A 26,293-nucleotide genomic window follows, 5' to 3' on the forward strand; every position below is an offset into this window, starting at 1 on the left:
CTTATAGATTACAAACTAAAATACGAATCTGTGATTTAGTTGATGAATATCTAACCGCCACGCGATAGTTACGAAGAAATTCATTACAAATTGCATTAGATAACTCAATTGCCTTATAACTGAGAAAATATTAAATAGTTTAAAACGCTTAAAACCAAATAACGCCTGATTGGAAAGTAGCCTTCGATCCATTATTTGGGAGTGGTCCCAAACCGGGTCATGTACATTTTGACTACAATTTAAAAAAAACAAATACCGGTAAAATTCCTAGCTGCACCACTCTCAGAGTAGCTCTATACTAACAGAAAATATAATTTGCGTTAAGCAGAAACATTTAACGTGTCTTTCGCGCAACCCGTCATTATTTTTCGTCAATTTTCTATTCTGTTTGGTGGTTTATGAAGGGGAACATTCACCTCATACGCGCTTAGTGAAAAAGCTAATAGCGTCCATCTGGAGAAACGGTGAACGCCCGTAGCGGATGCAATTGCTTTTTGAAGCGATATTCCCGACGTAACCATGCAGTGAACCACCGGCGCTTACACGCCTACCACTAATACCATTTCGTTCACCTCAAAACAAAACGGTACATTCGTAACGTATCGCGACAAGGTAGAATCAGCCGGAAATCGACAATTTTAATCGCTCCGCGGATTAAGGAAAGCGGGACGCGATTGATTGAGCGAGTTTGGAAAGTGATCCGAGGGAAAGCCGGTGGACAGGAGCCGCGACGAACGCGCCTACGGCCAATCGCCATAACGATTCGAAGAGCCGCGGTACCATGACCTCGATTATCTAAAAGCGAAATTCGTTGTTTATCTCCGCAGTTTCCTCCACTTTTCATTTCAAACGTTCGTGACTTGAGGCGCGTAACTCGATCGCTGTAGGAACCGGTTCCACGGCCGCTCTCACCAGATATTGCCGCGGAATTTTAATTCCAAACGACTTTAGGGTAAACAAGTCAGTTGGGAGGGCGACGATGCAGCCGAACGAGACAACGGTCAGCTTCCCTTTCTCTCCCAACTACACTTTCATCTGGCCCTTTGAATTGGCCTTCGACAAGGAATACCATCGCCAATGGATGGCTCGCCATTGGACCGTTTCGCTGTACCTGAGTGCCGTCTACGTCACCGTCATCTTCGGCGTCCAACATTGGATGAAGTCGCGGCCGCCTTTCAACGTCCGAGCCGTTTTCTTCGTCTGGAACGTCGCCCTGTCCGTCTTCAGTTTCGTCGGCGCCTCGAGGACTCTGCCGGAACTGTTCCACGTGCTCTCCAACTACGGCGTCCACTATTCCATCTGCAATCGCAGTTACGTCGAATCGGACAAAATCGCCGGTTTCTGGGCTTGGATCTTCACCCTCTCCAAGTCCTTGGAGTTGATGGATACCGTCTTCATCGTCTTACGTAAGCAAAAGTTGCTTTTCATCCATTGGTCGCACCATATCTCGGCCCTGATGACCAGTTGGTACCTCTACTCGGATCATCCGGCCATGGGCAGATGGATGATGACCGCCAATTATTCGGTGCATTCCACCATGTACGCCTACTACGCTCTGAGGGCGGCGAGAGTCACTTTGCCACGACCCATCGCGATGGCTATCACCGTCTCCCAGATACTCCAAATGATCTTGTGCTTCTCGGCTAGTCTGTACACCTTTGTCGTCAAGTCCACTTCCGGTGATTGCGGGATTTCTTGGAATTCCGCGCTGACGGTCTTTTTAGTTTACGGGACTTTCTTCTCCTTGTTCGTCAAGTTGTTCATCGGGAACTACCTATTTAAAGACGCCGGCCAATCGACCACCGCGATGTCCTCAACCAAAAGGGGCCAGAAAAGCGACTGATTCTGTTGCTAACTTTTATTTTTACCATTAGGAAGGTATATCAATCAGATTCAAATTAATTCCAATTGCCATCAATTTAGTATGTTATATGAAATAAACGGCTTACGCTATATATTTACTTATAATCATAGCTTAATTATATAACATTGTTTTGCTTAACCCATATATAGGTTTTCATATCACGGGAAACATAAATGTTTGGTGTCGCCACACTACTAGTCATGCATGGTTCAGGGAACTAGAAAAGTTAACAAACGTTTCGGAGTGTAACACTATTTGAGAGTGGGTTATCTAACAAGTTGTTAGGTATTTATATTTGTAGCTACTAAAAAGGAATTAGTTACTTATCAAAGTCAAAACATTAACCACGAATTCCAACAGTACACCGATTTCACGCATTTGGTGCTTATGAGTATAGTGTAGCAATTCTGGCTTTCCATGGAAATAAACTAACATATAGTTGAAATTAATTTAATAATATACAGATGAACTGCCATATATGTGAGCTGTCTATTGCAATTGATATAGTGAAATACAATTGTTGGGAATAAGTTTTATATAAAAAGCAACTCAGCTGTATAATTCCCGAGATGGCCAGAGGGGGTCGTTGTAAAAATTAATTGCGAAAGGAGCGACAGAGTCGCCCTCTTCCTTATGACTAGTTATTATAATTAATTAGTTAATTAGTTTTGCTAGTATTTTTAATACTCATTGTAACCGATAATAATCTTTAATAGGAGAGGGACATTCGAATCCTAGCATTCAAGAATCCTAAAATTCGAAAATTCAAATCTTCGTGCGTTTTTCTTCATTCGAATCTTTCAAATCCTAACCTTAAAAACCGTTCAAACTTTGAAAATTAGAATTAGTTTTTAATGCTGTATTCTTAAATTTGATTTTTCATTTAATATTTTGCTTCAATTAAGAGCTTTTAATTTTAAATATAAGTATTTGTATTCCCTTTTTTCTAATTATTCCAATATGAAGGATTCGAGAAAATTCCGGATTCATCCTAGCTCTTTTTTTAAAGATAAATAAACACATTAAAGAAAAAGATAAATACTGTTTTTAAAAGAATAATAATTAATTAAATTGTTTAGTATTTTCATTGAGCATTTTTAACGCGAATTAACTCTAGCGCTTTTAAACGTTAATGCTGATATTCCTCATAGTTAATATATATTGTGTGATATTTGATATTATTGATTTATAAAAATGTTGAACTGTTTCTCATGTGGAAGTTTATTTCTTAATATAAATTCGATATGCCTTGGCCGAAATATTGAAAAACCCTAGCTTTAATTTCAAGCTAATGAAATTATGCCGCTAGCATACATACGCTTAAAAACACCGAAATCGCTACGCTCTACATTTTGAACTATAAAAATCGAGACACTATTAACCTTTATTTCGTCAGTGCTTCAAAAAAGTTTCTAACCATAAATATCCCTAGAGGCCTGCGCCGATCTGATATGGGTCGGCGGCGGCGTATGACCCAAAATATACCAGCGGCGGCGGCGGCTTACGCCGGCGGTTAGGCCTACGGCGGCGGCGTCTTCGGCGTGGCCAAAATGACCGGCGGCGGCGGCGTACGCCGGCGTTTGTATAAATTTTAAAGCTATTTTTTGTAGCGACAGTTTAAAAAACACGCGACCAGAAGGGCAAGGGCAAATACCAACTCGTACTAGTCCTTCCATGGACTAATTAATGTACTTCACACAGGGACGCCCCGTTTCCGAATATTTGCTTCGTGCGATTGTTAAATGTGAGTTAGGAACTAACGGAAAACTAGGGTCAACCGGGGAAGAAGGAAAAGGGGGGGGGGCATATCGATAAACCAAGCAACATTTTAATTTAAAGGGAATTAAAATGCGGATAAGCCTTGGTTATATTAGTGACTCTCTCTATAGCCAAGATAGCAATGCTGGAATCTATTGATGCTAACAAGGAGACTACCCGAGGTGGTTATCACCGATTTTGTTGAAACTCGGGGGTTAAGTAGACCTTATGGTAGTATGAAAATTTCCAAAGGGAAAAGTTGCAATGGGCTTTAGTTTTCCCATGGCAACCGAAAATGTTTTTGATCTCTCCATTTAAAAAAGCATGGGATTTTCTCGGTTAACCAAATTTTGTTAAAATTTTACCAAAATTTATAAATTTTACCCAAAATCCTTGATCAATTTTACCCAAAAAATGGTCAAATTCATCTTTTTGGGTAAGTTTTGAAAATTAATTTTTTTATGTAAACCTTGTGAAACCGAGAAAATCCCTTGCTTTTTTAAATGGAGATTTTTGGTTTTGAGAGATCAAAAACATTTTTGGTTGCCATCTGAAAACTAAAGCCTAACCCCCGAGTTTCAACAAAATCGGTGATAACCACCTCGGGTAGTCTCCTTGTAAGTGAAAGTGCTATTACTCTGCGTCGCGTCGCCGAAATTCGAAAACCAAAATTTGACGTTCGACGTCGTGTTCAAATGTCGTTATTTTCGCGTAAATGAAAACCAAGCTTAATATACCAAAAAGAAAGTGTATAAAAAAAAAGAAACGGCGGCGCGCCGTTCTTTGTATCGGCGGCGGCGGCTTGCGCCGATTTTCGAACAATCGGCGGCGGCGCGATCGGCGCGTTCAAAATGAACGGCGGCGGCGCAAGCCTCTTAATATCCCTCTTTCAAAATTAGGCACATTCTTTAGTATCAAAAAAGTCAGAGAGAAAAAAAGGAAATTATAATCGATTTTGATTATTTTTAATGCGTAAAATAGAAGTTCAACGGCTTAACAAAAGCACGGGTTATACCAATAACGTATTTAGGCTACTGAGAACGTACGAGGCAACGAGACACGACAGCTAATTTGACCAAAACTCATCTTCCTGAGAATCATATTTACGGAAAAGCAAGTTTTATTTTAACTTAGTTAGTTTCAGAAACGTTCGATTTAACTGTTAATTTAGTTTGAGCAACTTTAATAAAAACTGAATCAAATAACGAATTAATTAATTTAAATAATCATCAATAAAAAATATTTGGTAGGTTATAAAGTATCGTGCCTAGAAAGATATATATTTTTTTAAATGATCCCAGACTGTTTAATTTGAGTGGTAATTTTCAATACTTTTTATTTAATGTCAAGTCGCACGTTCTCTGTAATCTAAGAAGGTTCTTGGTTATACCTAGGATGAATAATTACTGGACTCGAAACCAAAGCAAAATCCCCGGTTCCACAATTTGCATCGACCGTCAGCGCTCCTACCGAGAGAATCCTGAAATATTTCTATCCAAGTACAAAACACGCACGTAAAAATGTCAGATGACCTACACTCCTAGGTCTGCTCCGCTGTTTTTAATAGAAGTGAGGCTTTTGGAATTTTAATAGGCTTTAAATTATTCAGTAATAATTGTATTGTATAAAAATGAAAGGGTTATGATTTAATTAATTTAAATAGGAAGTTCGCTTTAATGTTTTGGCATATATAGTTGGTGTGAAGGTTTAAATAGATTATAAATTTAAAAACGCCTAGTCAAAATGGAAATAAAGGTGTAAGCTTTGACGACAGTGACGAGCTAAGAACGCTAGGCCTAACGTCGTCCGCTAATATTGGGCACGTGTTTAGTATTTGGATAGAAATCTTTCCAATACTTGACACTACGGCGCTACAAGCGGCGCTGCCATAAAAGCACCAAGAGCGCCATTTGGTGTCGGGTCCCGTAATTATTCGTCCAAGCCTCCATTATCTAAAAGAGAAATTCGTTGTTTATCTTCGCTGTTTCCTCCACTTTATTTTTTTTCCTTCAATAACATTTTGGAATTTTTTTCCAAATTTACAAAAAGGGCAAAAACCTTTGCCACTTCGCGCCGCCGCCGTCGTCGCCGCCAAAAAAGCTCCACGCCACCGAGTATTTAAAAAAAAAAACAAGCACGCCACGCCACCGATAGGTGATTTTCAACCTGTGGCTTCTGACCAGTGTTGGGACCCTAAATGGTTTAGAGTGTGCAATAACTGGTGGCTTTACCGGGGAGTCGGGGTCCGGCTCTTGTAACCCATAAGGGCGGTGGTGCACTGGGAGATTTTAGCTCTGATCAAATGGTCTTATCTCCACCTCCGACTTCGGTCAGGTTTGGGCTGGATACTGAGGTTCGGCTCAGGCTAACGGAGAGGGTCCGTGCAAACTGGCCGCCTCAGCGGATTGGTTGGCCTGCTGTGGGGCGGCGGGCCTCCGTATGAGGGCACGGTGGTCCTGTTTCCCGGCCTTTTGGAGCCACACCGGGATCTCCGGTGCCAGCTGTGCCGGGTTACTTGGGCTGCTGTGTGCTCGTCGTTCCCCTTTAGGAGCTCTCTCCAAAGGGTTTGACTCTTTACCTACGTAGGTAGGGTGTCGGCTGGAGTTGCTACAGCATCCACTCTTAATCCCACTGCTGTGTGCGAAGTGGGAATTGCTGCACTTTCTGCTGGGTTGAGTGGCTTGCGTCAAAGGTGCGACCATCAGTAGTAGGGTACTACTACCCATGCTGGATTTGTCACCTGTCCGGGCTAGGTGGACGCTGGCGTAGGGCACTATGATGATAGGCCTCCGGTGGTATGGTCTCTTTTACTAGGTACACCGGGCTATAAATTCTGACACACTGACGAGTGTTGGAAATAAGCTTTTTAAAAGTACTGGTCAATGTGACCAATATACCCCCTATTTAAAAAATAAATTAACTGGTCATGACCACCCTTTTCTGCCCCCCCCCTCTCCCCCTCTTTTACTTTACCTTTGAAAGTGAATTGTTAATAGCGATTAGGAACTATAATGATATTTATCACATTTCTTAAGGAACTTTAAAAAATATTTCGTCATCTTCTTGTTCTTCGAATAAAAACAGTTTTACTCCTTTTTGACCTTCTTTTTGTTTCTGAAAGTCATAAAGAAATTGCAATGTCTTCTATGCTTATTTTCTTCAACATATTCTTAATGATTGATCTAGATGTTTCGCATTTAGCTCGACGAATCTGACTGATTGTAGCGGAAGAACGTCAAATTGCATTACTGCCAGATGCCACGAAATACGTTCAATTTAGTAGTAAAAATCCGCAATTTCATTGGCTGTGACAAACTGAGAGCGCAACGCGTGTAAGGCATTTTAAAAACACGATAAACTACAATCTACGTATATAACTCGGTTAAAAAGCCAAGGTGAATGTAGTAGCAGACGACAGTTCCGACCGAAAAACGATAAAACCGGGGAAAATAATATTTCGTTCACGAGATGGCGCTGCAGGTAGGTTCAACCAAGCGGTTTGAGATTCTCGAGTCGGGGGGATAAAACACGAAATTTGTTTACTAATAATAAATCAAATACTGGAAATATTAACATGAAATTTTTTGTATAACCATTTTCGGACGTCCTCTATCCATTTAAATGGTTTTAAACCAATTTTAGGGTGGTGACAATTCCCCTTTAAACAAAAGATAAAGTTCCGAAATATACCAGAAATGTCAATAAGAAAAACAAAACAAAAAAAACTGTACAACATAAAAGTCAATCGACATAGGGTTAGAGTTATGGACTAATGGCCTTTCACAGAATGTCACAAGTGGCCCCAATCACATCGTGGGACCCGGCGTGGATCCCCGCTAGCACACCAAACAATGTTTCTGGAAGACCTTTCTGATGTAAGGTAAATCTGAGTAGGTTCCGAGCACCTGCATTGGAAGGGCAATCAAAAAGGATATGGGAGGCATCCGCACGCGTGCCACACCGAATACAGGAGTCGGTGGGGCTCAGCCGAAAACGATGTAGCAAAGCCTTGGTAGGAAGTCTGCCGCAACCGAACCTCGCTAGCAGGGTGTCATCCCGTCGCGTAGGATTAACGCGAATCATAGCACGAGATTCGGGACTGAGCTTCGCATCGCGAAGAGGCCAGGGATCCGCCAGAGACAGCCAGTGCGGTGTCCATGCCGAGGTAATAGCCCGTCCACACGTACTCTTTAACTCCGCTAGAGTAGAGGGAAGGAGGAAGTCAATCCGCCCAGGGCGCGGGGTTGTAGTAATCCCCGCGAGACTGTCCGCCAATTCGTTTCCCGGTATTCCCACATGTGCCGGACACCACAACAGAGTTATGAAACTAGAGTACTCGTCACAGAAGCCACGGTCACACTAGAGCTTAAAACCCAGTTTAGTTCGGTTTGAATGCCAGTTTTTACCGCCGACGATAACTCCTGGTTCACACGTGCGAAATCGCTTCACCCCGGTTCGCTTATAGCCAAGGCTTAACGTCCTTTCAAATTATGACCAGAATTTTTAAAATACTAAAATGTATCCCAAAACAACTAGTTAATCTTGTTTACTATACATACAGTAATATTATTTTTGAAAATACGAGCAATTTTACTTCCCCGCCTTGTCGTTTTGAAAGCGATTCTAAGCGAACCGACTTGGACGAGTTGCTTCCCGAACCAACACGAAACGATTTCTTACGCTGGTTTTGAAAACTAATTATCTAAAACGAAGCGATTTTAGGGGTAAGTGTGAACATGGATTAAACATTAAAGGATGTTCCACGAGCTAAGATTTCAATGCCGAGTTCGCGTTGGCTCGGTCGTAATGTGTTTCCTCCCCCCGCGCTTAACTCCCCTAGGGGCACCGGATATGATTTTGTAGCGCCATCTCGTATTTTTTTTTAATAATTTTGGAACTTCATGATTTTCGTCTGCTCTTTTAGTTGAAGATTATAACCACATGGATCAAAACACGCTTCTTTTATCAATCTTCAATTTCGTTTAAAATTACAAATAGTAAATAGTGAAAAGGTTGAAAACTTGAAACTGCAAAGCATCAAATCCTAAAATAAAGATCTTTGGAAAGTATATAGACGAAGTATCATTGCAATCCCGTTTGTTTGCCCCTGGATAGAAAACAATTTCCGGTTTGCGGTCTCGAGCCGCTAGGTGGCAAGGTTACAGAGTATTTTTACGTTTTTTCGCCCGTGGAACATCATTTAGTGTTTAATCCATGGTGTGAACCTCGCTAGAGGGCATGAATGAGTTGAACCACAGGATCAGGAGAGCGCGAAAAAGTAGAGTAAGGGCGCTTTTTGAATCCGAGCAGATTACTAGAGGCCCGTGGAGATGAGACGCGTAGGAAAGAGCCATTTGGATAGCGAACAACTCAATCCTGTTGATGGGGTGCCCGGAATCCAAGAACGATTTCGCACCGACTTTCAGAGCAGGAATCGCGAAAGCCGCACCTGCCACTCCCGACCCGAGTCCGGCGTTAGAACCTTCAGCTAATAACAGGTTTCGTATAGTTTCTCTACAGCTTTGACAGATGGCGGTAGTGCATGGTGGAGTGAAATTATATTTTCTTTTTTCGTATATTTTTGTATTTCGAATTAACATTTTGCAAACCCTTTTTTAAACCGGGAAGGGGTGCCGAGGGGTAAATCACTTTGTTACAGGGTGTCCTAATAATCATGATTAAAAATTTTATCTTGATTTAATCTTTGTACAACCAAACCTACAGATTTAATTTTAATCTAATCTAATCATGATTTAATCATAATAATCAGCTAGGCTAATACCCAAGGCACCACCTTAGGTCTAAATCACCAAGCGCCTTTTGGCCAATTTACATCGGTTCAGAGGCAATTGGTCATAAAATGCAATAGCGCACACCTTTCTATTTGGAACCGAGTCTCTTAGCGCAACGGTTCTCGAGATAGGTTTTGAATGACCTTGAAGACACGGTTGAAGGTCAGTGAGTTTACTATCATCTAATGACTACTGCGCGTGCTATGCGATCTAAAAATATCAAACTTCTAGGAAAATTAACATTTAAATTATTAGCTCTGGATTGATTTTTAGTGGACACCCTGTATACATTCCGTATAAATGACCTCAGGATTACAAATATGTACTTTTGATTAAGCCTGACGAGAGAGGTCTAGGTTTTTACCTGTCTTCTCAGTTTGTCCAATTGATAGTCAGAATTATTTTTTCTGATATGAATTAATAAATTTTGGAAATCTATCATAAGTTCCTTCAAAATGTGATTATTAATTCGATTAATTTTCCTCGTAAAGCATTTCAAGTCAAACTAGGCGAGAGATTTAACTATTAATAAAACAAATTATTTTCCAGTATTTAATTTAATTGAGCTTCCGAATAATACATCTTCAAGGAAATCGCCAAGAAGTTACGAGAGCCAGGACTAGCAAGTTACTGTTTATATAGTGCTTGTTGAAATATTGAAAACTTTTCACCTTACGGTATGCAACAAGTGTTCCCTTTTAACCAGGTAACTATTTGGACATAAGGCTTAGCAAAAACACGACGCTCTGTTTACAAGTGAAAGTTTCAATTATTTCAACAAGCAGGTCCTGGCTCTCGGAATATATTACTTCTTGGCGATTTCCTTGAAAATGTTTTATTGCAGCGAAAAAATATTTGGTGTATATAGCTAATGCTGGGGTATCCAAATGTGGGATCTTTAGTAAATGGTGAACTCACCCTTCAAAAAATGTACATCGAAATTATACTTAAAAAAATTACTTCTTTAAACCGGGCATTACGTCCCTAGAAAATGGTTAAAGGGAACGGTCAAGCTTTAACCAGTTAGATAGCCCTATAGCCCGTTAAAAACTAAAATTTATGGCGAAAACCACATCAAAAAATATTGAGTGGTTAATTTTTAATAAAATAAAGAAATTTCGGGAAATCGAAAAGCGCGCGTCCACCGCGACACCTGGTGAGAAACCGGTGCGACACCCCCGGCTCGATTAAAATTGATTAAAAAAAAGCTCGCGCTGCTGTAGATGCGAAAGATTTTAGTTTTTTTTTCATTTGCACGCGCGTGAGACCTAAGGCTAAAATGAGCGATTTCAAAAGTTACGCTAATTCGCAAATCGCTCAAACGGGGTTAGGGGCGCTGGCGGCAGCCCCTAAGATGGCGGCGAAAATTCAAACCCAAACACCTGGCGTTATTTTTCGTTTAAACTTTTTGGGCCAAAAGCTATTTTTTCAAGACAAAAAAAGGTACGTGTTAGTATATTGAACGTCTTGTTAATCTTTTGATACGGAAATAAGGCCATATTTGGAAAAACTTGGCCGTTCCCCTTTAATAAAATATTAATAATCAGCTAGGCTAAAACCTTAGGCCCAAGTCATCTTGCGACTTATTCACGAAGAGCTAATTATTCATTAGAATAAATGATATTTTATCAAAGCTACTTCTAAGCTTTATTTAAGCTCCTATTGAGATGATGAACGCAAAATTAATTTACCCGAGTTTAAGACAAAATTCGTTTAGAGAAAGCTAGAGAGACTTTCCTGTTGTGTTTTTATGTAGAATAAAAAGAATGAATTGGTTAGTAGTTTGCGTTATGGGGCATTTAATGGACATCTGTAGGAATACCTCCAGGCTATTAGGCTTATTCCAAGCATTTCTTAAGTCTAACTACGTGTGGCACTGGGCGGAGTTAGGCTTAAGAAATGACTTGAAAAAGGCTAATATCCTTGACATATTATTAAGAGCGACTTGGTTGAAAATTATATTTTTAGTTATTACTGATAATTTCTGAACTCCGTTTTCGGTTGCATTAAGTAATTTTAATTTAAAGTGAGATTTCTGGCTAATTCGCGGGACCTCGCAACCCACGTACGCACTATTGCCATATTTGAATTACGTGCATTGAGTTGGGAATATTAATCTAGAGATCCAATCAAATCTGCTCCCCGCGAAACAAGTTTTTGAAAATTACGAATGTGTCGTCTCCTCTAAAATGACGAGAAAACGTTATCATATGACCCGTGGCGCCATCCATTATTTTTGAAAAACAAAATCTTTTGGCCGGAACGAACCATCGAGAGATAGACAGCGCCACGGGTAGAATGATAACGTTTTCTCGTCATTTGGAAGCAGACGACGGTATTCTTATTTTTAAAAACTTGTTTCGCGAAATACTGAAATCCGACGTTTCGATTGGACCTCTAGATTAATATTCCCAACTCAATGATTACGTGTCAATTGATACAGGCGCCATCTAACTAGAGCCTAGCGCTGCCGGTGCAACGCTGCCGTCCTCGATATTTTCTCTGGCGCCGACTTCGTCGCCGATAAATTTTATTTCCGCCGCCAATTGGTTTTTGATTTTTTTTTCGTAACTTTATTTTTTTTCTTCAAAAACATTTTTGAATTTTTTTTGCAAATTTTCAAAAAAGGGGAGACATTTTTTCCCTTCGCGCCGATTCCGACGAAAAAAATCAACGCCGCCCAAAATTTTTTAAAAAATCGGCGTGCCCCACCGCCGCCGCCGCCGAATGTTTTTCTCCAAACGCCGCTGCCGATCGAAATCAAATGGGCGCTACGCGAACAAATTTCACGTTCTGGTTATTATCGAGTGAGGGAATTATATCGAAGGTATAGTTGAGACAGTACACATTATTTAAAGATTAAGTGAAAATCAGCGGCCACTTTCCCTTTTCAAATTACGATGATTGCTTTTTAATAGCGCCTTTCGTAGAGGAAGAACCGCTTCGACTGGTTTTCCTCATTGCGACGTATTTCGACAAGATGCCAAAGGGGCGGCATATAGTCCGGCGCTTAAGTCGCCGTCTACAATACTGAACCTAAGTATCCAACGAGAAAACCACATTAATCACATTTATTTTATTCATAACTTTATTTTATTCATTTTAATTTCTAATATATTTTAAATTGTAATTCATTTTAATTTCTAATATATTTTAAATTGTAATTCATTTTAATTTCTAATATATTTTAAATTGTAATTCATTTTAATTTCTAATATATTTTAAATTGTAATTCATTTTAATTTCTAATATATTTTAAATTGTAATTCATTTTAATTTCTAATATATTTTAAATTGTAACTTATTTTAAATTGTAATTTATTTTAAATTGTAATTTATTTTAAATTGTAATTTATTTTAAATTGTAATTTATTTTAAATTGTAATTTATTTTAAATTGTAATTTATTTTAAATTGTAATTTATTTTAAATCAAGATATAAGCGGTAATTTAAAAAAGTATAGTTAATTTCTCCAAAAAATTTCTCATGATTATTAGTTAAGTGTCCTAATAAAGGTTTCCCCGGTCTTGTAAAATGTAAATCCTTCACGGGTTCATTGATACGTTTTTTGAAAGTTCTGTTAGTTTGGCCTATATATATTGACTAGCAAGGGCGCAACCAGGATTTAATTTCAGGGGGGGTTTTGAGGGAAAAATTTCAAGGGCGGGGTGCTGACGGAGGTTTCACTGATTTTTATTAGGCACCCCCCCTTAAATACGCCCTTGTTGACTAGTACAAGAGCAAGGAATTGAATAAATGCCAAATTTTTCCGTATCTGGTAATTTATCTTTAGTAGATCCTATAATAATTTGAATTTTTATAGGGGAGTAAAAACTGGTTTGTAACCTATACTGGAATAAATATGGCCAATCGTTTCCGATAGACCGGGGTATTAAGGTAGAACGCAGAAACGATTGTAGTTAAATTTGTTAGATCCTGTTTAGTGCTCCCTGGTTAGATCTAATTGGAGTGAAGTTAGTTTAATTTCAATAGAATTGTAAATTTTAACTCTGTCGATTGAATAAGCAAAGCGGGGAACCTCTGTCACGACCAATAACTTTGATAAAATTTAATTCATCATTTGAAAGCCCGGTGAACAAAGCCCTTAAATGCGCATATTTTTTGGGACATTGGATGACACAGAGTTTACATGGGGGAGGGGGGAGAGGGCATAAATAGAGAAAAAGGCTTACGATATATAGTAGTACCAAGAATTGATCTATTTATATAGAGAGAAAGTTTATATTCAGGGCCGGATTAAGACCTTGTGGGGCAATAGGCCCAAGATAATTTCGGTGCCCCTTTCCGTGGCGATCGAGCGAGGCGCTCCCGCAATTTGTAATTGACAAATGGATGGAAAATACAATTTCAATGTAGACTTTAATAAATGATATTGCTTTACATGGTATTGAAAAATGTGGACGCATATTCTAAAATTACTCCGGAATAATTTTTTTTCTGAAAAGTAAATTTCAATTTAATTTTTTTCGAAACTTCTTGGTGCCCCTTGAAGGCTTGGTGCCCTAGACCCAGGCCTAGTCGACCTATTGGGGGTAATCCGGCCCTGTTTATATTCCGTCGACTTTTACCTTCGCTCTCGTTGCAGCTCTAGGATAAGAACCTGGCCACTCCCCTTCCAATATTCAATCAACTCCAGGCGGCGCATTATTGGCTCCCTAAATATGACGTCCTCTTGACGCGATTGACATTCGCGTGAGTAACGCGTTAAATAAGAACGCCTCCTTTTACATATCCCCCCCCCCCCTTTAGTTGGTTCCCCTGATTCATGATGCGTCGCAAATGATGGAATATAAACTTTATCTCTATAAATAGATCAATTCTTGGTAGTACTCAGTTTGATACATGGAGTTTTTTTACATATACTTCGAGGAATGGTATAGAATCATTTTCTTCAATCTCATAAGTAAATTTGATATTATTGTTAACAGAATTTTAGTGAGCAAGGAATAACGGAAGGAATTCCTTATCATGCGTATATTCACTAATATAAAGGTATCATCCATATTTATTTTAAGCGCAAGTAGCCACAACCAATTTTATTGTTATTGGATAAACATAAATAAATTAAGACCAAACTATAATCTGATTGGAAATTCAATTTCGATTTACCTTTTATATAAATTTAATTTATATCTATTTAAACCACGTGTTCCAATGCCAAACGCCAGAAATTTTCGTGCCCCCTCAACTGACCCCGGACCCGCTGGAGGTCGTTTGAGTCCATTTTCTCGACGGACCTTGGTTTGCGTCTATAATATTATTTTATATTAAGAGAAGTTTCTTATTGTAAGTATAAACTATTTAATAACTGTATTTATTTACATTATGTTAATGTTTATAGGTTGAGTATTTTTACATGGTGGTTGTCATATTGGACATCCCGTCGAGAGCTGCCTCGTGTGTGTCCCCTTCCGCGCTCCTACCCTTTTCTTGTAAGGTACATGGCGACATCTATAATGTTGCTTATATTAGGGATATGGCGCCAATTTAAAATTTCAGATATAACATCACATCCTTTTTCTAATTTACATATTACCAATTTCAACGATTAGGAGGTTGACTAACGCGTATTGAACGGCGTAGTGGTGGCGGCGATCTACATATGTTCACGACGTCGGGGAGTTGTAGAAATTGGAGAATATGCGCTGCGGTGAAGAGGTACAGTACTTGTGGAATGTCGCTGTCGATGTGAATGAGGACTTGTAATTGGTTGCTCCGGAGAATGTGAAACACTGGAGGATGACTGAAACGTTGGACTGAAATGTACTTGCGTGAAAAGTCTTCAGAAAGGAATCCGGATCTTTAAAATGTGATGTTGGTTAACGTGACGAGTGATTATTCCACGTTCTGTTTGTATAGACAATCCTACCATTTTGGACATCGACCATAGTTTCGTGCATAATTTGAGTACCAGGTTTATAGGAGTGTTGAGGTCGTTTTTCGGTTGTATATTTGTTTTGATTGTATGGCTGACGTATACGTTGCATTTGCTTGGGGTTGAACAAATCCAATCTTGTTAAAATCTGTTTTCCGCACATCATTTGAGCCGGAGATTGGCCATTGGAAGTTGGTGTTCGTCTATAGTTCATTAGAATGGGTGCTAATCCATCCGAGGTGCAGAGGATCGTTTTGGAATTTGTGCAAACCGATACCGATAATATCAATTTCGTTGTTTGTTCCTCCTGTAACTGGTCTTTAAGTAGATTTTACAGTACGGACAAAACGTTCGGCTTGACCGTTTGACTGCGGATGGCATGGCGGCGATTTGAGGTGCGTTATTCCGTTGCAAACCGTCTTAAATTGGTCGCTAGTGAACGCACTACCGTTGTCGGTAACGAGTGTGGGGATAAAACCATATCTAGCTATGTGTTGACGCAAAGAATTTATTACAACTTCAGATGAAGTGGTGGACGTTACATCGACTTCTAGCCATTTGCTGTAGGCATCAACAATTACCAGTACATATTTACCCTCGACTGGGCCGGAGAAATCTGCGTGTACCAGTTCGCATGGACTATTTGGCTTGGGCCACGGTGTGAATGTTTTAGGTAGCATTGGTGAATTTGTAATGCAAATCGAACATGGTTGTACTACTTCCTCAATGTGATGGTCGATGTTTGGCCACCAAAATGTACTTCGCGCTAAAGATTTCATAGCTACTATGCCCTGATGTGTACTATGCAATTCATTAAGTAACTATCTTCTTAGAGTTCTGGGACCACAACTTTGTTTCCAATGAGTAGGATGTCATCCATTAACGATAAGTAAAATTTTCATCGATGATATGGCTTACAATCATTGGTATGGTTCATAGTGTTTGGCCAACCATGTTTCAGAAATTTAATTACTCTAGTCAGAGTTTTGTCAGAGCGCCATTACTCTGTCCTCATGTGAAATTTTTGGTGAGCGCCTATTTCAGTCGTTCACAATCTGGTCCGGAGACGAACAAGAAAATCCATTGAAGAGCGTCTTCATATAGGTACGAATTTACTGTTTTTATAGTCTCGAACTTAAACAATTCGTCCAGGATTTGCAACGTGGTAGCAGATACGATAAATCATTTTCTGGAAACAAGCATGTGAAACTGGCTAAATTCAAACGCCGATGTGTCCCTTTAACTGTCATAGATGGCACCCTAAATTAAGCCAACACAAACATATTAATTGATAGTAGTAGTCAGTAAACAGTCCCAATCTCGCAGTTTCAAGATTTAAATCCAGCGTTGAACCCTAGGTCAAAATCATCAGCAGTTTTAAAATACCCTTGAGAACCACGAAGTCTCAATGCTAATTTCCTGACCGAACCATTTATCGACACTGAAATTATCGCCAAGCTCGGGCTTGGATTTTCATAACGTGTTATCGTCCTTGGTAGTAATATATTTCACCTTTGGCATGTTTAGACACTAGGGGGCTCTGTACAATAGCTTTAAAAATCAGTTCGGTGATAATTTTGACATATTTATTGTTATTATGTCACTTATGCTCAGAAGCATACCATAAATGTACTTAATTAAATAAAAACTGCATCCAACACCGTCATCAATTTTATAAATGGGAATTCTTCGCACATTTCTGGCTTTGACAATCTATAGCTTGTTCTTTCTGAAACAACGACTCATTTAATTCTTATTAGAAATGCTATACAGAGGCACAGTTATGAGTTGTTAGGTTACATATGATAATGGTAGGCTATGAATTTGAAATTATAGTGTCGCATAGCTTGTGTTAAGGATGATTAAAGTCTTGATATTCGTTCAGAATTTATTCCAATATTTGATTTTATAAAATAAAAAGTGGTCTTGTCTAACTTGTTGAAATGTTGCTCTTACGTCACAAAAATCAGCTTTATTAGTATATTCTACGCTTCTACGCGTGAGAGATTTGCACTCGCGCTACAAAAACGTATATTCATCGGGTCTGTAGAGCTCACTTGTTACAATTAAGAGACTGTGACGTAAGAGTAGCATTTAAACAATAAAGCCACGTTACTTTATAAAAAGAACTATTTTTTCAATTTCGAAGTTATGTCTACACTGTAAAAACTGAAGGTTTGAAAGTGGTTTAATAATGGATTGAACTTGATCTCGATTCCAATAATGGTTTTCAAATGCGATAGTTAAAGGTTTAAATATGGTTTCTGCAAACTTTAATCCATAAATGGTTTACCTCGAAAGTTCAGCCTAGCCCGTAACGTTCTATTGTTAGACCAAATCTACTTATGTTCTGATATTAGACGTAAAGCCTAATGGTCTCGCGTAAAAACGCTACACCGCAATGTTAAGATTTCAGATCACAAAAACTTAATGTACTAATAATAGAACTAAAAACCTTTATGTTCTAATATGAAACCTAAATGCCAATGTTCTGATATCAGAAGTTATAAATAATGCTTTAATTTTAGAGCATAATATCATAATGTTCTGTTTTTAGGGATATTGACGGGAATATATAGTTTGAAATATTTCTAACCGCGAATTTCTCAGAAACTAGTCTCTCGCAGCAACCTTGAACGTATAACAAAGCCATTTCTCTCTCTTCGAATTATTGCACTCCCATCTTGACCCCTTGGGCCCTTTCCAATAAAGGAAGGCATTGAATTCCATTCGAAAAGAGAATTTGCTTTCCTAAAATTGTTTATAAATTTCTTAAGTGCTTATCAATTTCAACCTAAATGGTATTTTTTGTTAACTCTCCATGAATTTATGACAATTATTCGAAGTAAGTCTTATTGATATGCCGATAGTAAGAGAAATTATATGAAACATAATTCCATTTATTTAAACTTCGCTACTTACAGACTTTGACCTCAGCGATATATAATTTTTACCTTCAATCAAATACATATCTAATAATTCGTGACAAATTAGAGAATCCGGATTTAAAATAAGCCAGTTTTCTGTTTCCTCTGTTATTTCAAAAGCAAAATTTTTTGTGATAAATTCTTTAACTTTAAACGCATATTATTGAAAAATATATACCTAATTTTAATAAAAGACAATGTTTTTGACTTCAATTTCATGTTTAAAATAACAACCGACATAAAAGTGCATGTTGTCATAAGTTGCATTTTTAATCGAATACATTTTATCAGGCATAGAGGAATAGCCCTGGAGTGGTATTGATAGTTCTGATTGGGCTAAGCACTGACATTCCTCTTCAGAAATCGCGTGAAGGGGGATGTAGAAACGACGGGGGTATGTCGAGGCTTGGAGGAATAAAACAAGTATACAGGAGTTGCGGAGAGCTGCGAAATCAGTTTCGTCAGTGACCGTGAACTCGCGCGAGACGGAGGGGTTCAAACGCGACTAGCGCCAACGGCATACGGAATTTTGCAACTATTCCCATTTTTTAGCATTGTTTTTGCGTCGTCTGGTTTGTTTTATTCCTTCAATTTTGGAAAAAGGTGCAAAGAATTTAGAAATGTTTCAAAACAAACCAGACGACGCGAAAACAACGATATAAAATGAGAATAGTTGCAAAATTCCGTATGCCGTTGGCGCTAGTCGCGTTTGAACCCCTCCGTCTCGCGCGAGTTCACGGTCACTGACGAAACTGATTTCGCAGCTCTCCGCAACTCCTGTATACTTGTTTTATTCCTCCAAGGTCGAGGTAGACTTTTATCTATTCATACGTTCCAACAAAGGCAGCGCGATCATGGCGCGATCTATCGGTTAGGGTTTGAATTCCTTAAAAAGTCTACCTCGACTTTCCCCCCTTTTTTTTCGAACTGGCACTACGCTGTCGGATTTAGCGCCTTCTTTCCTTTCCCCTCCTCTACTATTCCTCCATGTATCAGGATAGCCATTAAGTAATAATTGCAAACTAACGGGCAATTGTTTTTTTTCTAAAAGAGATTCCGTTGAAGTTTCCTGTACATTATATTGTCTTTCACATAAAGTATTAAAGCATTGATAGTATTGATGTCTGGACCTTAATGTTTTGGTAATGTTTTTAAAATTATTAGATATGAGAGCAATTTTTTTAAAATAGCTATGCTTAGCTTCAAAACGAATGCGAGACATGGCTTTTATGGACCATAATTTTGGAATGCGTCAGCGTAATGAACCAAGTAATGATATTTTGGTGTCAAAGCATCTTCCCCAAATACCTCTGAAGCTAAATCTAAAAACTCTTCCATTAAAGTTTCTAGTACCACAAGAAATGAAACGTGCAAATACGAAAGAGATAGACGAACTCCCACGATAGGAAGACATTAAGACCAGCGTTTCCAGGTTCCATTACACGTACAAATTATAGTATCGAAGCCTAAAAATAATCAAACTTGCGAGGAAATTACAGTTCACAAGTACGGGCAACTTTGACTACTCGCTATAGCGTTGTAGCACTTGATCATACTTGGCCGTAACTCACATCTATTTTCGCTATCAGACACTCGAGCAAACTTTAGCCGCTGCCAGAGTCAAGGTTCGTAAAAAAGGGAACTATAAGGTTGCTTCGATCGCATGTTTTTTTATCAAAATATTACGGCTTTTGTGTAAAATCGCGACGTCACCCAGATGATATCGTATTGAAAATCAACGGAGGTTCATCTGGGTGACGTCATCAATTTTAACTCGTACAGAAATGTTGTCAAACATCTTCTTGGTCGAGCCCCCTTGTGACAGTGTCACCCTCTTCCACGGCCTATTTCGTTCCTACACCACGCTTAAAAAGTACAAGCCAAACACTCCAAGGAGTATAATATTTCCATTCCTAGCATGCTAGGAGTAATATAACAGACTGGAAACATCGTTCATAAGTTAACGAAAGGGAAATTTCTAAAATTGCATTAACTATCGCACAATTTTCGGAAATATAATAAAATAATCGCAACATTGTACTATAAATTACGCGATTAAAATTATAATACGGAGAGAATCGAAAGGTAAAATTATCGAAATGTACTATAATTATATTACGCAAATCGTAAAATCCGGTTATCTTCTTACTTCCTAAAAGGGGGGATTATTTTTTCCTTCTCTATTGAACTCTCGCCAAGGGCAAGGTGCAAGGTCACTTCTAAAAAATTTAGGGCAGGTCCAAGGTTCCTAGAAATTAATTTACGCTAATATGGGGCAGGTCAGAAAACAGTTCATTTGAGCTTAAGATATAAAGTTATGGAAGGCCGTGTGAGGACGACTACCAATCCCCCAACGGGTGGTCGGGATACTTCCGCCACGGGTGTCCCCACCCCTGTCCCCACGTATCCCCCCGTTGGCGTGGCCGTTACACATATCTCACCCTGATTATTCAGTTATTGTGTGTGTTCTGGTGTCTAAGGCCTCGGGTCGACACCGATGTTTGTGTATCTCAAAAAAAAAAAAAAAGATATAAAGTTATAAACTTTACCACGTAAGAGTCTAAGAGCTCCACATTTGATTTATTTCGAACGAAATGATTGCAGTAGGCGAGTATTAGTATGAAAAATGAGTGATGATCAAGAAAATCAAACGAGCGTAATATTTTTAAGCTACGAAGAAAGAAACAAAAAAAAATTCATTGAAGAACCCATCTTATACGACGTTCCTTAACAAACTTGAATCCGACGTTTCGTTGAAAGATTTTCAAGGAGAAAACTTAATATATCAGGTAAGTCTTTTAATATATTCAATGTTTAGTATTTCAGAAGGGTAAAGTGTGGAATAGCGGCCCCACAATTTTTATTTAATATTTTTTTAGGGGGCAATATGTGGATTATTTCAAGATTTTTACCTTGGACGATTCTTTATATTCAGAGAGTTTAATACGTTTTAGGTCAAGTAGGGTTGATGCCGAAAGAGATAAAATTGAATTCGTCTTCCTGGAAATACCCGCATAAACCAATTCTCACCGTTTTAAAGTTAATAAGGTTTTGCATTTCAATTTTATTTCCTTCGTTATAACCCCTACGTCACCCAAAAATATCTGAATATAAAATGTCGTCCGTTTTAAAAAAAAATTAAAGGGGGCAGCTATAGTAACATTTTACCATTTTTTAGATAGAGGGTAATATGTGGTTTATTTAAATAGCAAAACTTTTGAGGGAATGCATTATTTCCGACGATTGGATTTTTTTTTAAATGACGTTATGTATACCAGTGATCGTATTATAAAATAAAAGCATAACATTCACATTAAACATTCCAGGGATGTTCTTTATATTTGCCCCCAATCTTTATTTTTACAAATTTAGAGCATTATTGGGTACAGTAGGACACGCGAAGACTAAGGGTGTGTTTGGACCAGGCTATATGCGAATAGCAGTATTTTGGATAAGGCGCCTATATTGTGGCAGGAAATATTGTAATATGCATTTAGTTTATTTTTATTAATTTGATGCCTTTTCCAAACATTGCGAAATTGCCAGCAATAAAATAATATTAACAAACATTAACAGTGTAGTGTTTTCCAATGAAACCCTTTGTCGTCGTGTAAACTACTGCATCCAAATAGGTTCCAAAATTATAAATATAAAGTTTAGGCGCAGGAGTAAATAACAGCCAATTCGATTTTTTTTTTACAAACGTAACTAAATGTTACAACTATTTGATATAATAATTATATTATATTTTATATTGAGTAAAATGATTTTAATTTATAGTTAATTGATTGCATAAAGTTTTGGTACAGTATTTACTAGAGCAATCTTTTTCGATTACCGATTAAATGCAAATTTATATTGATCAGGTTTATGGCCCTGATTTTAAATTATTAGTTGATATGGATAATGAAACAGTAATCACAAACAAGATGAAAATTAAAGTTATACGAGTAAGTAATTAAATCTTAGCCTATTTAACCAAATAAAATAAATTCGTTTTTTCTAGACAAAGAGTATATGAGGACTCAATTGACCTGTCAGGAAAAAAGGCTCGTCTGTCGAATGAAGAACCAGAATCTATTATCGAATTGAGATCAAATGATGTATGAATTTTTAAATAACACTTAAGACTAGAAAGACTCAAATTCGCTTTAATGACTAGCTTTATGAAATCCTTCTGCAATTTTAAAAGGTGTTCCTATATATAGGGGAGAAACGAGTTTCAGAATGAAATTGGAAATGAAGCTTCACCTAGTACAGCACATTCTTGGTATTTCTAATATACCGCTGTTATTTAAACTTGAAGAAAAGTCACTCACAAAAAATTTATATACAGGATTATAGCAGACAAAAAAGAAATGATTGGTCTTGGGTCACGTACCAATTTTGCCATCAAATTTATTCTTCTAGATATTCCAGATACTTTTAAAAAGGCTGAGCATTATAATTTAATTCCCAAAGATAACATTGACAAAATAAACAAACAACTTATAAGTATTTTGTTTAATCACTGTGAGCTCAATGAATATTTTATTTCTATTGACATGATTTTATTCATTTCTATCAAACGCGTGTCGCCAAAAAAACTGTTGATAGAATACCCTCATTTGGATCAAAGTCCTGACAATTCTGACACGGAAGCTTATCCGAGTTATGAATAATTTATCGAAGCAAAGGCAGCCGCATACCTATTCAAGTAGTTCACAATTTATTATACTGTTTAGGAATACTGGTATAAAAAGCTTCAATCAAAATTTAAAAACTTCCGATGGGGATTAAAAGGCAATGCTTCCATCGATATGAGAAAAGAAAAATATGGAAAAGCTGCCCGTAAAAATAATTTAGGGACTAGAAGTCGAACAAGTACGTTGAAAGAGATGGCTTCAGCAACGACGTCGTTTGGTTCAGTTTCTCCTACTTTTACGAAAAAAACGTCGTCGGAGGCCGATTCTTAGCCACGGCGGCGGAGGAGACTACCAAGATAACCATGCCGTCGGAAACAGTGTCTATAACTACGTCGGTGGAGGAGTCTACATCGAAAAACACGTTGTCTTTGGAGTCTACACCGAACAACACGTCGTCGGAGACGGATTCTATAAACAAGTCTATGGATGATCCGAAAGACCAATCAATTGATGACCATATACAATATATGCAACAACAAATGCTCAGGGTGGAAAAAGATTGGTTGGTGATTGACCTAAAAATGAAAAGAACGTTCGTACACAGGAGAAAAATTGTAGAGACAAAGTCTCTAGAAGCTGTCGTGGATACGTATCCGGCTTTACGAGATATTAGGCAGGTAATATCAATTATTGTAGATTTTATTCCTATTAAGCCTTCATTCTTGTACAACTAGGTTTTTGATTATTTTGCAGATTAATCTTGAATTTCTAAGGTTAACCAAAATAGATGTTGAGGGGAAACTCCAAGAATCTCTCAGAAAATATGCACACATAATTTGGAATCTGAGTCAAAAAGATTCGGTGAATTTAAGAGCGCAGTTGATGAGCTGTGTCACTGAATTGCCAGACATGCAGTCTCAGACTAGTAAGTATCATTAATTAAGCATTAATTATCCTTTCTCACAAAACATAAATTTTATCGTTTTAGACTTCCGAAAATAGTTTCGATTCAAAACCTTTTTTATTTTATTTTAAATTTAGGTGCTAAAGAAGCATATACTGCCATGCTAATCCCCGGGATTTTCAAAGAGAATTATTTGCATTTTGTTTGCAAGATATCTGACGATTCTAAAACAATGGCGAAATCTCCGGTTTTAGTATACACCGGGAAAACGATGTTTTCGGACTGCGAATACGATTGAGTGAATTTTTCTCATCGTTCTGGATCTTCGATATAAATTATCCCGGTCATTTGGCTAAAACTTTAAGCTTTATAGAGTCGTGCTTTTTGAATTTGTACACCACGAAACTCACTGCTCAAGTCAAATCTTTGACTAAAAAATGTATTGCAAGCACTAAATAAAGTTTAATAATATAGTTGATATAAAACGTTCTAAACCATTATGTAGCAAACATTAAACCACTGTCGGTTTTTATCACAAACCCTTTTTTGAAGAAGCTGCCTTTTTGGAAGACAAAGGGCTTAAACATAATAAGACTACTTTTAAACCATTATGTTACTTTTTGGAGACCAAAAATGGTGTTCAATTTGTACATTAATAGGTTATTTTCAAACCGTTATGGTACATGTACTTTTAGGAGAACAATAATCGTTTTTACACAGACCCATTATGCAGACCAATAATAGTGTTAAATTTCTACATGAATATTTTACTATCAAACCATTATGCTTCTTTTAGATGAACAATAACTGTTTCCCGTTAGAACAATAATAGTCTTTACACCGAACCCTTATGTTACTTTTAGGAGATCGATAACGGTGTTCAATTTCTACAATAATAGGTTTTCTTCAAAGCATTGTGGTACCTTTAGGAGAACAATACGGGTTTGGAACAGTAATAGTTTTTACATCCAACCATTACTTATAGGAGACCAACAATGGTGTCGAATTTCTATATTAATATTTTTCTATCAAACCATTATATTACTTTTAGGAGAACAATATCGGTTTCCATTTAAAACAATAATCGTTTTTACATCGAATCATTATGCTACTTTTAGGAGGTCGATAATGATTTCGAATTAGCACATAAATAGTTTACCATCGAACCATTATGGTATTTTTAGGAAATCAGCAATGGTTTTTAATTAATACCTAAATAGTTTACGATCAAACCACTGATGCAACTTAAGAAGAACGGTAATGGTGTTCAATCAGTGCATTATTAATATACCTCCAAACAGCGAATGCATTTTTAAAAGATCAGTAATGGTCGTTAACTAATTGTGTACCTTTAAAACGATATGGTACTATTAGCTTAATATAGATGTGTGGAAATGGTCTAACTTCAAACCATTATTTCAAACTTTGGCAGCATATAAATGGTTCCATATTGATATATTAATAGTTTATTGATAAACCAATTAAACTCCCATCTAGCTATTCGAAAATTACCTGAGTTTAAAAATAAACCATTAGGTTTTATAAAGGTTAGTATTAAAACCTTCCAGGGTTTGAATTTCGGGAAAGAAGTTAGTAACCATTATTGGTTTTTATTTATAACCATACTTTTTACAGTGTATTAGTTAGATCCAAAATTGCAAACCTATCGGTGGAAAACCGAGTTCAAGGTCATTTGAAAGTCAGTCAAGACTGTCCTAAAACCTTTAAATTCTACACTCGAATAGTTCCTAAATTTTCACGTATTAATTCAGAATTTTGTCCTCTTGGGAATTTTTCATTAATGACCTTCATTTTGTAATCTTTCATTTCTCGGTTTCTTAATAGTCGAATTAGGTCACGTTAAAGCCACCTGACCTTATAATATGAAGGCGAAAAAGTTTCTAGTTTGAACCGATCTATGAGCTCATGATTCACGAGATAATCTTTTGGTGACCTTGAAGACATATTTCAAGGTTATCCAAATTATGTCATGAAAATTTCCAACTCATAAAAAAATATTTAGAATTATTAGCATTAGAACATAAATCTGTAGTCTATTAAACTGACTAGAGAAGTATACATCTTCTCAGACTCAGGCTCGAGGCAGTTTCCAAATCGTGGAAGCATACAAAGCCTCACGGCTCACAATTTACGGCACGTATTAATACAATAAAACTTTGAATAAATACAGAACTAATTCAAGGGAATATAGCCTTAACGAATTCTTTATGAAAGACCTCTAACAATTTGGGTATAAATTAACAAACTAGCACCAGAAATATTTGTAGCCATATAACGGAGAGGCCAATATTGGCTAATGTTCCACACCAAATACATGCACTTCTATTCCCTTTAACAAGACTCCGTATCCTCTCAATGAAAGCCAAAGTGCGATTTTTGAAATTTAACCAGAGATATTTGACGTCAAAGTTCATAATGTTACGCCTATACGAAACGTGTGTTAGATAAGATCAAGAAAAGGTAAAGTTGGCATGCTGGAGACTAAATGTCCCCTTTCATAATATCA

General features: G+C 37.6%; 1 protein-coding gene and 1 pseudogene across 1 annotated transcript; both read left to right on the plus strand.

Annotated features, from left to right (window-relative positions):
• Positions 1–979: 979 nt before the first annotated feature.
• On the plus strand, positions 980–1,843 carry LOC149927245 (very long chain fatty acid elongase 6 pseudogene; annotated as a pseudogene).
• A 21,381-nt stretch (positions 1,844–23,224) lies between these two features.
• On the plus strand, positions 23,225–24,064 carry LOC149927246 (sterile alpha motif domain-containing protein 3-like). Its single transcript, XM_090157837.1, has 3 exons — positions 23,225–23,539; positions 23,616–23,787; positions 23,904–24,064. The coding sequence occupies exons 1-3, from the start codon at positions 23,225–23,227 to the stop codon at positions 24,062–24,064; spliced, it is 648 nt and encodes a 215-aa protein (XP_090013963.1).
• Positions 24,065–26,293: the final 2,229 nt, after the last annotated feature.

Source organism: Leiobunum rupestre, chromosome 9, assembly GCF_980474605.1.
Source record: "Leiobunum rupestre chromosome 9, qqLeiRupe1.1.hap1, whole genome shotgun sequence".
Lineage (NCBI taxonomy): Eukaryota > Metazoa > Arthropoda > Arachnida > Opiliones > Sclerosomatidae > Leiobunum > Leiobunum rupestre.

Bases quoted from the DNA above. Each gene is read 5' to 3' on its own strand.
- LOC149927246 (XM_090157837.1), top strand. From the start codon at position 23,225: ATGCCGTCGGAAACAGTGTCTATAACTACGTCGGTGGAGGAGTCTACA. The intron at 23,540-23,615 runs GTAATATCAATT...ATTATTTTGCAG, and splicing joins CTTTACGAGATATTAGGCAG to ATTAATCTTGAATTTCTAAG. The intron at 23,788-23,903 runs GTAAGTATCATT...TTTTAAATTTAG, and splicing joins AGACATGCAGTCTCAGACTA to GTGCTAAAGAAGCATATACT.